At 50.9% G+C, this 17,233-nt stretch overlaps 1 protein-coding gene across 1 annotated transcript in view; it reads left to right on the top strand.

The window, feature by feature from the left end:
- Positions 1 to 314: 314 nt before the first annotated feature.
- Positions 315 to 17,233, top strand: part of DOCK5 (dedicator of cytokinesis 5) — a 71,294-nt gene continuing 54,375 nt past the window's right edge. Inside the window, exons 1-2 of the mRNA XM_008632863.2 lie at positions 315 to 639; positions 17,100 to 17,183. Of these exons, the coding sequence (XP_008631085.1) occupies positions 597 to 639; positions 17,100 to 17,183 (127 nt within the window). The 5' untranslated portion in view covers positions 315 to 596. The remainder of the gene's footprint in view (positions 640 to 17,099; positions 17,184 to 17,233) is intronic.

Genomic DNA, 17,233 nt, shown 5'->3' with positions numbered 1-17,233 from the left:
CGTGCCCATTCCCTGGGCAGCCTGGGCAGTGCCCAGCACCCTCTGGGGGGAAGAACCTTTCCCTGCTCTCCAGCCTTGCCCTGGTCTCCGCGCTGTGACTGACTCAGTGAAACCCTACACTCACAGTGACAGCGGGGCCATTTCCGCACGGTCACCCCCCAAACCTTTTAAGGAGCAACATCAAAACCACGAACCGCGTCTGCCCTGCGCGCCTCACCCGCGGCTCCGGCCGTGTCCGCTCCCAGGGCGGAGCCGTGCGGGGCAGGTGATGCCGGCGGGGCGGGGAGAGCCGCAACCTCCTCCTCCTCCTCTTCTTCCTTCTCTTTCTCCTCTTTCTCCTCCTTCTCCTCCTCCTCCTCCCGCTCCTGCGCTCGGCGCGCCGGGGGCGGCTGCAAAGTTGGGCGTGTGCTGGGGAGTTTTTGGAGCGAGTTTTGGGGCAAGTTTGGGATCGCGTTTGGGAGCCAGGACCGGAGCATGGCTGAGCTGCCCGGGGCGCCCGGCCCGCGGCTCCAGCGCGGGGCTGCGGCGGGCGAGGGGCCGCGCTGAGCGAACCCCCCGAGCCCCCTGAGACCCCCGGGAGCCCCGAACCCGCCGGCATGGCCCGCTGGATCCCCACCAAGCGCGAGAAGTACGGGGTCGGTGAGTGAGTGCCAGCCGGGATGCTCCGGACCCGTGCGCCCTTTCCCTTCCCTTGCCTTCCCTTCTCTCCCACCCCATCCCATCCCCTCCCATCTTCTCCCTTCCTTTCCCTCCAGTTCCATCCCTTCCCGGAGCCTTCCCCGCGCTCCCCGCCCCGCTCGGGCGGTTTCGTTCCCGGTCTGGGCATCGCTTTTCGGCTTCTTTCCCATTTCCAGTTCGCGCTGTGCCGCTCGCAGGTCCGGCAGTGTCCGCTCCCTGCACCCCTCGGGGTGGATGGAGGCGGTGGTGTGTGTCCAGCGCTGGCTTCCAGGAATCCCTCGAAGTTCAGGGCTGACTTTTGTAATTTTGCGTCTCCAGCGTGTTTTACACTGAAAAAAAGCTCTAACACAGCAGAAAAGGTTTGTCTACTGCTGTGGATGGAAGGAGATGTGGTTGGGAAAGGATAAGGAGGGTGTCATGGGCAAACTGAGGGCTCTGGGTGTCTTTGTCAGGGGCCGGAAATCGTGATTTAGGGTGAGGGATGGGGAAAGCTTGACTGGACGTGGCCCAGGCCAGGCTGGACGGAGCTTGGAGCAGCCTGGGATAGTGGAAGGTGTCCCTGCCCGTGTCAGAAGTGAAACTGGATGAGCTGTAAGGTCCTTCCAGCCCAAATCATTCCCTGATTCCTTGACTGACACCTTGTACCCCCTGCCCTGCCCTCTGATTGAAAGGGTTTTGCTGAGCCTGGCTCACTTGTCTCTAACAGGAACAGAACAGTGGTGTTGCTGATAAAATTCTGCTTTGCTTGAGGGTGTAAAACCCACAGGTTTGAGGTTGCTTGTGAGAATCGGGCAGGGAACAATTGTCAGGAAGCCACTAATGACACACGGAGCTCATGATAATTTATTTTACTGGAGAGTGATCTTCTGTGCCGCTGGTGCTCAGCAGTGGACTTCTCAACGTGAGAAAAGATTACTGATTTCATGCTTGCAAAGTGTTCATTGCCCCAGCTCCCATGGGGGTGTTCAGCCTGCGAGGTTGAAGGTGAAAAAACCTCACCGTGCTCGATTTTCACAGCGAATTTGTGCTGGGTGACCCCTCCACCCCAGGGAGGCCTTGCAGGGAGGCAGCTCAGCTGCTCTCAGGACTGCGGCTGGAGCTGCAGAGACATTTCCCTCAGCACAGCCTTATCTGGTTTCTCCAGGTAACTGGCAGGGTGTGGAGTGTTGAGCACCCTGAACTTTGTTTCTTGTCTCGTGGGGAGCAGCCCGCGCTGTTTATCCGTGGAAGTGCGTGCTCGGCCCGCTGAGAGCGCTGCGGGCAGCCGTAATTCCCAAACTTCGGTGGATAATCAGATAACCCATATCCTGCCGGGGCCATTGGCTGTGCTGGTGTTTTCTGAGCACACCTTGGAGCGAGGCTGTTCCACAGCCCAGAATGGCCTTGGGCAGCAGATGAATCAGAGGCACTCCTCTGGCTTCCTTTTATTTATTACCTTCCGGGGTGAGTTTCCGTGCTGGCCTCAGCCAGCTGCTCCCTGTGACAGCTCCTCTCCCAGGAAGGGCACTGGCTTGTGTGCAAGAGGGGTGGAGGGGAAAAAAATGCCTCTTCCTGCGTGTTTCCACTCAAAAAGTGTGTGGTGGGATGTGCCCTGTGACTCCCAGGTGGTCAGCTGGGTGAAAAAGGTGCTTTCTGGGTGCACACAGACACCCAAGTGATACAGGGGCTGTCGTGCTGCAGCTCTGGGGTTTCATTTGCAGCCAGGGCTGATAAGGTTGACCTACAGGCAGTGACAGAACTATTCAGGCACTGCCTGGCTTTGTTTGACACACTTGCAATGGTAATTTTGTCAATTTGGTGTTTGCAGATTTGATGAGTTTCTTATCTGCAAGTGTGTCCCGTGCCGTGCTTGAGGGCCCCGTTCTCGCTGGTTTGGAGGATTGAGAGGGAGGCTTGAGCTGCTTGGGCTGGGACTGTGCCAGTGCTGAAGTGGCTGCAAGGAGGGGAATGCCCCGGTCTGTGCACGGTGGTGTCAGGTGGGACCTGTAAAGACACAACTTTTGTTCAGCGAGAAAAGACTGAGAGGAGATCTCCTCGATCCACATAAACCTCTCCAGAGGATGTCAGGATGGTGCCAGACCCTATCTAGTGATGGTCATAAAAAAAAACACAAGTTCCACCTCACCACGAGGAAGAACTTTTTCCATGGAGGTGGCAGAGCCATGGAACAGCTCCAGGGAGGGCCTGGAGTCTCCCTCTCTGGTGACATCCCAAACCCACCTGGATGATTCCTGCTCCAGGTGACCCTGCCTGGGCAGCGGCTTGGACTGGATGAACTCCAGAGGTCCCTTCCACCCCTAAATATTCTGGGGTTCTATGAAAGGACGCCCAAATCATGGCTTTGGTGATCTCTGCTTTGGAAACTGCTGCAGAACTTCTTGGATTTATTTCAAACACGATCCTGGATGCCACGGCAATGGAGTGGGAAATTCCAGGAAGTCAGCAGTGTGATTCAGTGTCACTTGTCTGATTTCTGCCCTTCAGGAGGGTTTCTGTCCTGGGTTATATTTGACAGATCCATGGATTGTGAGTTCAAATGGGGTTTGCTGGGTTTCAGTTTTGTCCTGAACTGGTTAAAGCTGGGGAGGGCTCCCTTCCCACAGATGGCAAAGGGCTGAGTTTGGAATGGCAGCAGGGAGTGCAAAACTGGGAATTGCACTGTTTTTAGGGAAGCAAACGTGAGAGACAGGCAGCTTGCAGCTCTTGCAGCTTCTCACTCGCAGTGAATTCTCAACCAAGCACCAGATGGGATTTGGGAAGGGACAGAAATGCTGTGGATCAGCTCCTGGGCAGCGTCTCCTCCCTGAGCAACAGGAGCTTCTGGGTCTTACAGAGCCCCCTTGCGACAGGCTTCACCTCGGATTTAGGACTGAAGGAGCATCTTCTTGGGAAGCTGATCAGTTTTTGGGCCAGACTGAACAAAAGAACCTATTCTGCTCATGTGCTTCTCTCAAAAAGGAGTTGTCATTTGCAGAAATCCTTTCACAGAGACTCTTTTCAGTCAAAAAACCCTGTGCTCTGAGGGACAGAACACCTGAATGACTTCGCAAGATTTTTAACTTTTATTATCTATTTGTTTTAAAATTAACTTCGAGCATAAGGAACCAATGATGTGATCACTTTCTTTTTCTGCTGGCAGTAACGTGGATTTGCACTGACTTTAGCTCCAGAGCTACACCTGGGTTGTAAAAGCAATTCTGTCATTACTCAGCTGTTCCTCACTCTGCGGACTGAAGCCTGTTCATGGAATGAGAGAACCTGGAGTCCTAAATTAGTCTATAATAAATCCATTCTAAACAAGCAACCAGATCCCTTTTCCTGACTCCTTCCTGCTGGAGTGGCCGAGTGCTGGGCCAGGGCAGGGAGCTGACCCAGCTCCAGAGCAGTTCAGGGGTGGCAGAGCTGGGTTTGTGTCCAGGGGGTTTCCAGGTGCCTGCAGTGATGATGGGTCAGGCACACGAGGTTCTTGTGGAACCTCTGACTATGAACCAACACGATGTGAAGTGTTTCTTCATCCTGTGCAGCCTGAATGGAAAATGCACCAATTGTTTGGTGAATACACAAATCCGAACTTCCAGGATCAGGAATTAGTAACTCAGGTTTGGTTGGAAGAGCTCTGAGATGTGAAAACCAGAATAGTTTGAATGTTGGTGAAGGTGGTGGCTTGCACCTGGATGCACTGGGAGGGCTAGGGGGGATTCCATTGCCCTGAGGGAAGGGCTGGAGCTCTGTGCCAGGGGGGTTTCGGTTGGATTGTAGGAAGAGGCTCTTCCCCCGGGAAATGGGCACGGGCCGAGGCTGCCAGAGCTCCTCAAGGCTGCCAGAGCTCCAGGAGCGATTGGACACCACTGCCAGGGATGCACCGGGTGGGATTTTGGGGTGTCTGGGCAGGGACAGGGAGGGGGCTCTGATCCCTGTGGGTCCCTTCCAGCCCAGGACATTCCATGATTCCATGACCCTCATTTTTGGGGCAGTGGGGCTGTTCCACAGATTTGTTGTAGTGGGACTGGGGGAGGGGGGGACCTGGCAGATATCCTGCAATTACCAGGAATTCCCTGTGCCAGGTTTTGGTGGCCTCTCACACCCATGACACTCGTCCTGGCTGGCAGGAACAGAGCTCTGGGCTGATTTTTTGGGAATAACCATTGAAGTCTTTCCTTTGTCAGATCCCACGAGGTGTTTGGGTTCCAGTCGGCTCCGTCACGGCTCAGGAATGGCAGCAATTCCTCAAACATGAGCCGGGGCCTGCCAGCCCCTGGGTGATGGATGGGAGCAGGGATGCAGGGGGTCAGGAGGGAGGGAGGTGCGGCAGGACCAGGTTTTCTCACTGATGGTTTGGTTTGTGGTGACTCCCGGGGTGCTGGGCCAGCAGCCCTGGCTCCCTGTCCCCATTCCAGGCACCTGCAGAGCTCTCTGCCCAGTCTGGGATCAAAGCACTCCCACAGTACCTGGAGTCAAATCGTGTCAAATTAGGGCAAAATTTGTATTTGTCTCAACTTGCTCCTTGCTTTTTCCCTGCTGTTCCTGTTCTGAGCTGGAATCATGTCCACTGTTGTGCCTCTGGCTCCTGGCAGGGGCTCCAGAAGGATGGAAAAGCCCCTTCCCCCCCTTCCCGCTGCAGAACTGACCACCTCCCTTCCTATCGATGCAAACACTGCTCATTTCCCCTGCCTTTTGCTTTATAATGATTTAGGGCTAAAAATTGTCTGATGGCGATGCCAACAAAATTCCCAACAGGGAAAAGCAAAACCTTGGCATTGTTAACAGCAAAAAAGGGAATCTTCGCAGCAGATGACACTTCATTTCTGATCTCTCTTCCCAGTTTTCATTGCTGCCTGCAGTTGATTTGATGTGAAATTTGGCTTGCTGCTTCTTGCTTCCACTGTCCTTTCTATTTTCTTTTTAATCCATATTAGCCAGGGCCTCTCTTCTCTTATTTTTGGAGATTTCTGCTCTGTTCTTTAAGTCATTCTGCGTGAAATTAGTCCTGTGGACTTCAAAGGCATCAGTGCCATGAACGAGACTTGTAAATGTTCCGTATCTTGCTCTTACTTTGAAAAGAAATATTTCCCCAAGTGTTTGTGACTTGTGGGTGCTTCAGTTCATGACCAGCATCCCCCTGGTGTTCAGGAGCTGTCCCACAGTTCATCTTTTTAACAATTAAATCCCTTCATGGGGCTCTGAAGGGGCATCTAGAACTGCTGGGTGCTTCTGGAGCTTGGGCTGAGCTCTCTCCTGCTGATTAAAATGTAGTTTAATTGTTCTGAGGTGTCAGGAGATCATAAGAACCAACTTCCCCAGAGCTGGGTGTGGGACCAGGGCTGAATTTCACACCAATTCCTGATTATTCTGATGGTTCTTCCTCTGGCATGGGGGTTGTATTTGCCAACACAACTGAAAATGGGAGTTATGGGGAGGAAAAGCAAAATAAACACTGAGGAACGGAGAAAAACTTAAATATATTGGTCAAGAAACAGTGACTGTGTAATAATGTGTAACATTCTTTATCATAATGTGTAATACTCTATCATTCGGATGTTGAAAAATGCACACCCCTCCTACCTGCAAACTGATTGAAAATCTACATTTTTTGCTTTTCAGCTTGCACTTTACTTGACTGGTAGGACATTTCTCTCCACTACTGCTTTTAGGGAAAAAAAGCCCGATTTCTGCCATTAAAGACACAACCACGGCCAAGCTTAAAACCACCTCAGGCCAAAGCCATAAACACCGTTTAAAAAGCCATTTACCCCCTTGCTGCCAGAGCTGAGGGGATGTTTCAGGTCCAGTGCATTTAACTGCTGATGGAATGCCTGAAATCCTGGAATGCCTGAAATCCTGCAGTGAATTTGGGTGCCTTTGCCAGCAAACCTGTGCTAATAAAACCAGCCCATAAATACAAGTTACTGAACAGTTTCTGGGCTGGCAGTCCGTGGTTGCCTTCATAAAGTGATGACGCTGCAGAGTTTCAGTTGGAGCGGTTGCTAAAATGATAAAAAATGTCTTTTTGGTGCAGTACAGGCTGTTCTTCCCAGGGAGATCTCCCTGGGACTGAGGGGGAAGCACCAGGAAAGGATTCATTCCTCTGGCAGATGATGTCTGGCACATCATCACAGAGTGTAGCTAAACCCAGCAGTGGCTGTCCTGTGGGGAGGATCCTTTGCTCACTGACACTGAATTTTGGGAGGTGTCAGCGAGCAAAGTGCAATCCAAGTGCCCCTCGTCCTGGGAAGTGCTGAACCTGAGCCAGAAGTTCATTAGGGTGCAGTGGAGATAACGATTCCTGCTCTTGGGAAGTTTGGAACTTTGATCCTCCATGGCAATAAAACCATTTGTGGCTTCAGCTCCAAAGTTCTGAGTGGCTCAGAATGTCACAAGCAACTCGTGGCCAGGTTTTTTTTTATTAAAAGTGATTTTTTTCCTGCTCTTTTAGCTTATTCCAGACCTGATTCTTGCAGCACTTCCATTCTCCTGCTCTGCAATGCCATGGGGGCTTCAAGCTGCAGAGAGATGGAGCTTGGTGTGAAGGAATAAAGTCGGGAAGGCTTCAGTGGTTAATTCTTCATCTCCTGGCATCTCAAGCAGTTTAATTAAAGCTTATTGCAAATTTAGGAGTTGTTTGTTCTTCATTCTTCATGACAACAAAGGGATCAATATTCTTGTTTGGCTTTTTCCTTCCAGTGTAAGGCCCCCCCCATGGCCAGCCGAGATTTCTGCTCCTCATTTTAATAGTATTCCATTCCTTGTTACCTGGGATAGATGGCAAGGGAGAAATGCCTTGGAATTCTTGTTTCTCTGGGAATGAGAAGCTGTGAACCAGTTTGTGCCGTGCCAGTTCAGTGACGGGGCTGTTCTGCAGACAGGGATCAGTGACCCACAGGCCATTCAGGGAGGGTGAATCTGACCCTGAGTGAGCAGGACTGGAGGTGCAGAATTTACATCCCGATGCTCTGCGTGTTAGAAATTCTCTTTGTGTGACCCCTGCCAGCTCCAGAGAGCTCCAGGGTTTCCATAAAGGCGTTTCCCAGCGGAGCTAAAAACTTCCTTGGCGCTGAACCTCAAATTTCTCCAAACTGCAAACTTTGCCCTTTCACCTCAGCTCTGGCAGCAGGGCTGGAAATGTGTTCATGGCTTTGGGCTGAGGTGGTTTTAAGCTTGGCTGGGGTTGTGCCCGGAATGGCAGAAATTGGACTTTTTTCCCCTAAAAGCACGGATTGAGAGAAATGTCCTGAGTCAAGTAAAGTGCAAGTTGAAGATCAAAAAATACTGATTTTCAATCAAAGTTTACAGGAATTTGCAGTTTGGGCTGAGCCATGCTATGAATTCTTTCCTCAAACTGGAGCTGCTGTGTCGCCTCCTGAGCCCCTGGCTGGGAAGGGGAAGGTGTTGGAGCCCGTGGTACAAACTCCCAGCTGTGATTCAGGTGGGCTTTGTTGGCAGAGGGGGTTCCTCAGCTTCTGCCTGGGGTTGGTGTTGGTTGGTTGATGGTTGTGATGCCAGCAAGGGACAGCGCTGGGATTTTAACTCGGGGACCCTTCTGGGGAAGTTTAGCCCAGAGGCACAGTTGGACCCTGTGCCCAAATGTTTCACTCCTTAAACACCCCCAGCTCTGCCCCTCCCTGGCCCTGGAATGATGTGAACCGCAGAGCTCGGGATGGGAGCGCTCCCAGCTCTGTGCAGTGGCACCTCCAAGTGTTCCTCCTCCTTCTTTGATGTTCTGCCCAGTGAGAACTTTTCAAGTTTGAAACAAGCTGAGTATCCAATTTATGGAGTGGTGGGGTCTTGCTTTTTTGAATTTGCCTGAAAATTTCATTGAAACAGTTATTTTTGTACTTAAAGTATCCACGCACAAATTGAACGTTTGGCTTGGAGGAAAAAAGGTAATTACAGAGTGACTTGGTGAAATCTAGTTGCAGTTGTGTGGGTGGTGCAAACAAACATCTGCATCTTCACTGGCCGTAAAAATGGAGATGAAATCAGAGGTTGCTTTTGTGGAAATGGATTTCGGAGCCCTGCTAGGGGTGTGCGGTTATTAAATCAGAGTTAGTGCCACAGTCCTGTGGGGTATAAACCCCTTCTTGTGGAGGGGACAGCCCCAAGAACGGCTTTGTGTTCCAAGTCTCTTTCTCCAAAGGAACAAAGGAAAGCTGTAGTATTTGAAGTGTGCTGAGCTGCAGTGATGCCAGTGGGCTGCGCTGAACACAAACCAGGTTCTGCCCCCTTGTTTATTCTGTGGTCACATTGGGACAATTTCATGGGGTCGGGGCGATTACTTTACGGAACACGACAATGTTTTAAAGTGTTTTTGGGAGAATACTGATCCTTCAGGCTGGATGTTGGTGCTGGGATCTCAAAGAGGCAGAACAAAGCTGCAGGGCTTGGAGGAGCAATAACATCAGCACCTTTAACCCTGACAGGATCCCTGGCAGGGATCACCAGACCTGGACCTCTGCAGACAGAGTTCACCAGACTCTGCAGCCGTAAAAACTGTTAATGCTTAGGTTAAACTTCATTATTTATGAATAATGACATTTCCTTTTCGTGTTTGGACACCGTTAGGGAGTTTCTGATCTCACTGGGAACAAAAGCTGGGACATTATCCCAAACCACAGCCTGGGGAATCATTCGCAGGATCAGGGAACATCAAGTTGGAGGAGACCTCCAGGATCATCGGACCCAGCCTTTCCTGGCCAAACCTCGAAGAGCACCTTAAACAGATCCATCAAACCTGATAAATGTACAGAAGTGTGAAGGGAGGCCAGGCTGTTTTTCCAGCTGTGTCTCTGCAAAGGGGAGCATTTCCTAGTGTTCCAAGGGGACTGGAATTGCAGGTCTGGGTTTTTGGTTGGGTTTTTTTTCTGAAATCAAGCCCTAGATCTGGTTGAGTGCTGTAAATTCAGGAGCAGGTTGGCTCCTCCACTGGCAGCACTGATTTATTTCTCCTCTGGCTCACAGCACTCCCTCTTACTCCAGACAGAAGATGAGACAGCTCATGTAGATTAATTCCTTATCTGAGCTTAAAACCCCCAGGGGCCCTTTGGACTGAAAATAATAAAGGAAATGGAGAGCCCAGTGGAGAAAATGACACAGCAGAAGGTTTGTGTGCGTGTTCCTTGGTGTAAAATAAACCTGAGTGTCTGGGAGGGTCAGAGCCCAGGAGCAGCTGAAGTTTGGCTCCTTCCACCCCAAGCACACTCAGAGAGATGAAACAGTTTGTGCTGGGCTGAAATTCGTGCTGGTCCCCAAATCTGGGTGTTTAGGGTGTATCTGTGTCCTGGGTGCAGTTTAGGTGCACTCTGAGAACTGAATAGTCTTTCTTTTTACACAGATACCGGGGTATGAATGCTTTGCAACAAATACTTGAGGGGAAGGTGACTGATGGGAATTCCGCAGACATGAAAACACGAATATGATCTTTTTTCCCTTATAATCAGGATGTCTCGTGCTTCAGTGGTTCTGAGTCATCTCAGTTTGCCTGATTTGGAACTGAGAAGCTCTAATTAAAATCCAGGGACTCGTTTGTCCGGAGTACTGTTTTGGGGCTGCCTGTGGGTTTGGGGGAGTTTAAAGCTGTAAGAGACCATGGGATCATCCCATGGGAGCCCTTGTGTAACCTTGGGAAAGCCTCCCCATTCCCATGGGCTGGGCTTGGGAAGTTGTTTTTCCTAAAGCAATCCTGGCTTTAGGAGATTAAACCATGGAGCCCAGGATCTGATCCAGCCTCTGATGGGGACAGAGACAGGATTAGCCCAAAGATGATGAGGGCATGGCTGAAACCCTTCCCTGCTCCCAGTTTGGGAATCCGTTCGGTTTGGGCAGGACAGAGTCTGCAAAACCTTCGATTATTTGTCTGTCCCACTCCAAGGTCATCCATTTTCAGAGGAAATCAGGGAAAACTTTCAGACTTTGATCAAGTGTGCATCAATTCCTCGTCCTTCGTGAGCAGGGGACACCCTCATTGGGGTTTGGTTCCTGGAATGGTCTGAGGTTGGAAGGGTTGGAAGCCTCTGGAGGGCAGAGGCTCTTCCTGCTTTTCTCCTGGTTCTCCAGAAAAAGGGATGAATAGAAAACCCAACAGTTAGAGCATCCAGATTAGCAAATTCATGTCACACCCTCCTGCAGAGGCAGGTGATGTCATTTCTGAGCCGATCTAATGCTCATTTTTGAGATAACCCAGTTTAAAATTGTTGAGTGTATTCCTTGTGTGGGGTCAGCCTGGACCAGCGAGTGCACAAGGTGTTAGAAGCCATAAACCCACAGAATTCCAGGGAGTTTAGGGTTGGAAAGAACCCTAAAGATCCTCTCATTCCATGGGCAGGGACAGTCCACCTGCAGCTCCTCAGAGGCTGGACTCTGCTGCCTAATGATGGCTGTTAATTGAAGCGTTTCCAGCTGCATAATCCTGTTAATTCTGGATTACTGATGTCCTGAATGCTCAGCACTCACTCGGAACTTCTGGAGCTGATCTGAATGGCAGCGTCCACCATCCAGGAGGGGGAACTTTTTCGTACCAGTGACTCAGTGTCCATATTTCCCAGTGCTGAACCATGAATTACTTTTTTTTTGTGAAGCAGAAGAAGTAGCCTGCCATCTAAATCTTAATTATGCTGCTCTCAGTTTGTCAGACACAAATTCCTGGGAAGTTACCAGAATGTTTTTGCTCCAAACATCAAAAAGGCTTTGTTCCTCTGAAGAATTAATTCCTTGGGCAGTTCCTTGTTTTTTCAATAAAGCCTCTGTTTTTTGGCTGGATCTTGGCACCGGGGACCATCCCAGGCTCCTCCAAGCAGGGCTGTCCTGCAGAAAGGCCATTCCTGGGTGCTGCAGCAGCAATCAAATCTCTCTGGTTCTGTGCAGTGGGGTTTGGTGTGGGGCTGAGGGGTGGGATGAGCTGCAGCCCGGTTCCTGCAGCAGCCCTGAATGGGATCCTTTGTTCCCGGAGCAGCCCCGGCCCTCTGCTCCCAGAGGGTGGCAGGGGGAGCAGGACGTGGCATTTGGACGGGGTTGTGTCTTTGTGGTGGGTGGAGCAGGGGGGTTCTGAGCCAAGTCAGAGATAATGGATCTTGCAGGGGCTCTGTTTTCCGGGCCAATAATCCACATTTCAAGTGCACTCATTGAGGAAAAGATTCCATTTCCTTCTGATTTGAGTTGCACAGAGATTGTGAGTGACAGTTCCTGCTTTGTTCTCTTTTCATTTTGGGGCCTTTTAGCTCAGCTTGGCTTTTAGGGCAGTCTTGAAAATGAGTTAACCTGTGGGAAAAATGGGTCTTGGAGGTAACAGAAACATGGAATCATGGAATGGTTGCGTTGGAAGAGACTTTACAGCTCATCCCATCCCCCCCCTGCCATGGGCAGGGACGCTTCATCTATGCCAGGCTGCTCCCACCTGGCCTTGGACACTTCCAGGGATGGGGCAGCTGCAGCTTCTCTGGGAATTCCATCCCTGACCACCCTCAGAGGGAGGAATTCCTTCCCAATATCCCAATCTCACCCTGCCCTGTGGCAGTTTGAAGCCATTCCCCCTGAAAATGCCACACCTGCCCCTGGTTCCACTGAACCCCAGCTCAGGCTCCATGAGCTGCTCACAAACCTCTTTTAAATTGAGGCTTCTCCTGGGCTCTTGCACAAAGTGAAGCTTTGTGGGTTTTTAAAGTGTGTTTGGGGTTTTTTATTTGCACTTTTTGTACTTCTTGTTTTGGCGTCGAGGCTCTGTTGTAAGTGCCACTGTCAGTGTTCCATGGCTCTGGAATGTGTGCAGGACTGGCCTGGTGTCCTGGGGGCTGTCAGTGTTCCGTGGCTCTGGAATGTGTGCAGGACTGGCCTGGTGTTCTGGGGGCAGTGACAGAACTGAACCTGCTCCATAGGTCACCATTCCAAGCCCTGGGGAGCCCAGGCTCTGCCAGGGTTCCTTTGCCACCCGTGCAGTCCCTGTTTGTGGGGTGACTCTGGAGCAGAGCATCCCCCATGGTTGTGCAATGCCCTCACAGTTCCTCCACCGTCCCTTCCGAGGAATCACGCTCTGCCCTGGAGCACGAGAGCTGCTTGCTGCTTATCTTCACCTTCTGGCCCTGGCTGTGCCATAAAACCATCTGCTCATGGGATTAGCTGCTGCCCTTTCCGATCCTGATGGATTCCATAGGCTGGGTGCACGTGGAAAACACATTTCCTCACCCTTTGAACCAAACTGGAGCACTAAACCAAGCACAACGACGCATTGCCTCCAGTTGTGTTCAAAGAAATGATCATTTAACAAACCAAGGCTCGTGTTTTCCACCTCTACCTCTTTATTTGGATTAAATTTCCTCAATTTTAGCGCTGCTTTTCATCCAGGATGATAAAAGGAGCAGGATCAACACTCTGAAGTGAATTTCAAAGGACAAAATCACAGCTGACGTTTAGCTCGAAGCAAAAAGACTTAACTTCAGATATTGCTGCAAATTTGAATACAATACGCTGCAGTGATGCCAGGCTGCCCCCGCCTGGCTTTGGACACTTCCAGGGATGGGGCAGCTGCAGCTTCTCTGGGAATTCCATCCCTGACCACCCTCAGAGGGAGGAATTCCTTCCCAATATCCCAATCTCACCCTGCCCTGTGGCAGTTTGAAGCCATTCCCCCTGAAAATGCCACACCTGCCCCTGGTTCCACTGAACCCCAGCTCAGGCTCCATGAGCTGCTCACAAACCTCTTTTAAATTGAGGCTTCTCCTGGGCTCTTGCACAAAGTGAAGCTTTGTGGGTTTTTAAAGTGTGTTTGGGGTTTTTTATTTGCACTTTTTGTACTTCTTGTTTTGGCGTCGAGGCTCTGTTGTAAGTGCCACTGTCAGTGTTCCATGGCTCTGGAATATGTGCAGGACTGGCCTGGTATCCAGGGGGCTGTGAGGTGTTCCATGGCTTTGGAATGTGTGCAGGGCTGGCCTGGTGTCCTGGGGGCTGTCAGTGTTCCGTGGCTCTGGAATGTGTGCGGGACTGGCCTGGTGTCCTGGGGGCTGTCAGTGTTCCATGGCTCTGGAATGTGTGCAGGACTGGCCTGGTGTCCTGGGGGCTGTCAGTGTTCCGTGGCTCTGGAATGTGTGCGGGACTGGCCTGGTGTCCTGGGGGCTGTCAGTGTTCCGTGGCTCTGGAATGTGTGCAGGACTGGCCTGGTGTTCTGGGGGCAGTGACAGAACTGAACCTGCTCCATAGGTCACCATTCCAAGCCCTGGGGAGCCCAGGCTCTGCCAGGGTTCCTTTGCCACCCGTGCAGTCCCTGTTTGTGGGGTGACTCTGGAGCAGAGCATCCCCCATGGTTGTGCAATGCCCTCACAGTTCCTCCACCGTCCCTTCCGAGGAATCACGCTCTGCCCTGGAGCACGAGAGCTGCTTGCTGCTTATCTTCACCTTCTGGCCCTGGCTGTGCCATAAAACCATCTGCTCATGGGATTAGCTGCTGCCCTTTCCGATCCTGATGGATTCCATAGGCTGGGTGCACGTGGAAAACACATTTCCTCACCCTTTGAACCAAACTGGAGCACTAAACCAAGCACAACGACGCATTGCCTCCAGTTGTGTTCAAAGAAATGATCATTTAACAAACCAAGGCTCGTGTTTTCCACCTCTACCTCTTTATTTGGATTAAATTTCCTCAATTTTAGCGCTGCTTTTCATCCAGGATGATAAAAGGAGCAGGATCAACACTCTGAAGTGAATTTCAAAGGACAAAATCACAGCTGACGTTTAGCTCGAAGCAAAAAGACTTAACTTCAGATATTGCTGCAAATTTGAATACAAAAGTCTCTGTATTATTTTTCCTTCTTCCTCTCTCGCTGCTCTGTCAGGATTTAAGCGAAGGGGTTCTATTTTTCCATGCCCATGTTTGTGATGTGAAGCTTCCTTTTCCTTTCAAGTCGGAGAGAGGTCATGGAGGGGGCTCAGCAGCACAAATCCCTGCAGATGGGATGGGTTTGGGACAGCGCTGACTTCCAGCAGCAGGAAGCATCACTTGCAGCCAGAGAAAATATGCCAGCAATTTGTCTTTTCTAATCTTGTACAGAACCGTCAGGGAGGAGGTTCTTCCACAGACAGTGACCTTCTGCTCTGGCTTAGTTCAGTCTGGCAAGGCAAGGAACGACAAAATTGACCTTTTTTTGTTTGGTTGGTTGGGTTTTTTTTTGTTTGGTTTTGGTTTTTTTGATGTGGGAGTTCCTCCAGGCTGCACATGCTGCAGGTTGGGATGTGAAACCTGCCTGGTGGAGCAGGGAAGGGGAAGGGAAGGGGAGGGCACGGTTTCGTTCGGTCTTGCGGCTGCTGTGATCTGTAGGAAGGGGAAGGGAACGGCTGGGTCCTCCCTGGTGCTCTTTGGGCTGAATTCACTCTGTGTTCCAGCAGAAAGGCCGGGCCTGTGTCCACCCACCTTTCCCTGGGCAGCAATTTATGGGAAAAATGCAGCGTGGTGTTTGTATAATGAGTGGTTGTCCCAGAAAAAGCCGGGGCGTGCAGGAATCGCGTGTGGGAATCCCTGCGGCACCACACAGACCCGGGGCACCAGTCCAGAGGGGAGCTCGGGGATGCTCCAGGGCTGGAGCCTCTCTGGAGCTGGGCTGGGAGAGCTGGGAATGTTCACCTGGAGAAGGGAAGGCTCCAGGGAGAGCTCAGAGCCCCTTGCAGGGCCTAAAGGGGCTCCAGGAGAGCTGGAGAGGGACTGGGGACAGGGGATGGAGGGACAGGACACAGGGAACGGCTTCCCACTGCCAGAGGGCAGGAATGCGGGTTGCGTCAGCCTGGGACGGTGGGAGGTGTTCCCTGGGCATGGCAGGGGTGGCACTGGGTGGGCCCAGACCATTCCAGGCTTCACATCCACGTTCAGCTTTGGCCAGGAACGTTATCCAGATTTTTCTGTTGGAATGGGAATGGAATTTTTACTTCTGCACCAGTTCTGGGGTCTTTAAGGTGTCTGAGCTGCACACCCAGCTCAGCAATCAGCCTTTAAAATCCTGGTTTACAGCCCCTTTGTGGGGAGGGAGAGGAAAGCGGGTGTGGAAGCAGCTCTTAGGAGCAGAAATGCAGTAAAATTCCTGTAATCCTGTGGAAATCATGGATTCAGTGCACTGTCCATGTGTCTGCGGCATAAATCGGGGCCACTGGGAGTGAACCCTGCCCTGCAGCACAGGAAGATGTCTCTGCCTGGGATCAGGGATCCTGCAGGGATTCTCACCCCTGGCCTGCTTGTTGGGATATTTTTAGCAACAATGTTTTGAAGAAAGCTCCGATCTGGGAGTGAATTTCCGGCGTGGTGCAACCCCCAGGCTGTGCTGGAGCCTGGCCAGGAGCAAAGCACCTCATCCCCACGGAAATGGGAGGCATTTCATGGGAATTTCCTGGCAGAAGAGCTCTGGTTTTTATTTATTTATTTATTGATTTGATTTCCAGTCCAGAGCTCCTCAAACACAAACCTTGGGAAGTCTGAAGAATTCCCCCCTGAAAATGTTTGGGTGATTTTTTTGCTTTCTTAAAAACAAACGTGGTGCTTATTCACCAATAAATTTGCTCAGGCAACAGCTTTGGATACATAAATATGGGGATTTTGTGTGTGAGATTTCACTGCTGCATTTAGGATGCGATCTGTTCTTAAATCAGTGTTTTAAATAAATCAGCTGGTCTGGGTTTGATCTGCTCTGGCTTTGCTGATCAATTCCTGGAACCACAGCCAAGCATTTCACTGATTTTACGTCTTTTTACTCAGTTTGAAAGCAAATTCAATTTCAGCTTTTTCCTCTGGTCCCCGGGGAGGGCTCTGCTCTGCCCAGAGAAACTCCAGCAAGTCCCAGGGAAAAGGCACTTCAGGAGTGTGAGCTCCTGCACTTAATCCTATTCCCCCTGGAAATCCCGTAAGCATCCAGCTTAACTTTGTCTTTGGGAGGGATTAAATCTGCCGAGAATCCCAGGTTTTGGTGTTAAAATTGCTTCTTGGCTGGGCAGAGCCTTTAGCAGCAACAAGTGTGATTTGGGGTTGAAATGAGCATGTTTTAGTCTGGAATTGGGTGGGTTTTGACGCCCCATTTCTGATGCTTTCTGATGCTGGAGTTACTCCTGTGAAACACAAAAAAATGGTGATTGTGGAACTGATCTGCCTGAGGTGGGGGTGACCTCTGTGGGCAGGATTTTGGCAAAGTGGGAATGTGCAGCTGCTCCAGAAGGTGTCACAGGCCTGTCTGGAAGGTAAAAACCCACCTTTGTTGTCTGTTAATAATATTTCTTCATGATAAAATCTGGAAATAGGGAATAATAATAGATGTAAATGATGTCCTTTTCCAGTGTATTCCAAACCCAGGGCGACTTAGTCACTTTATTCCTTTTCCCGAACCCTCCCCTGCCTCTGGAGAGCCTATTCCCAAACCTGATTCCCTCATGGCTCTGTTTTTCCCCTTTTTCTCCTCATTTTTCAGCCATCTACAACTACGAGGCTGCGCAGGACGTGGAGCTGTCCCTGCAGGTGGGGGACACCGTTCACATCCTGGAGATGTATGAAGGTAGGTGCAGCTCTCAGGGGGGTTTGAGAGGAAAATAGGAACAAATCAAG

The sequence above is a fragment of the Corvus brachyrhynchos genome, unplaced genomic scaffold, assembly GCF_000691975.1.
Source record: "Corvus brachyrhynchos isolate BGI_N302 unplaced genomic scaffold, ASM69197v1 scaffold150, whole genome shotgun sequence".
NCBI lineage: Eukaryota > Metazoa > Chordata > Aves > Passeriformes > Corvidae > Corvus > Corvus brachyrhynchos.
Note: the sequence above shows the minus strand (reverse complement) of the source record. Positions and strands in the feature narration are given on the sequence as shown.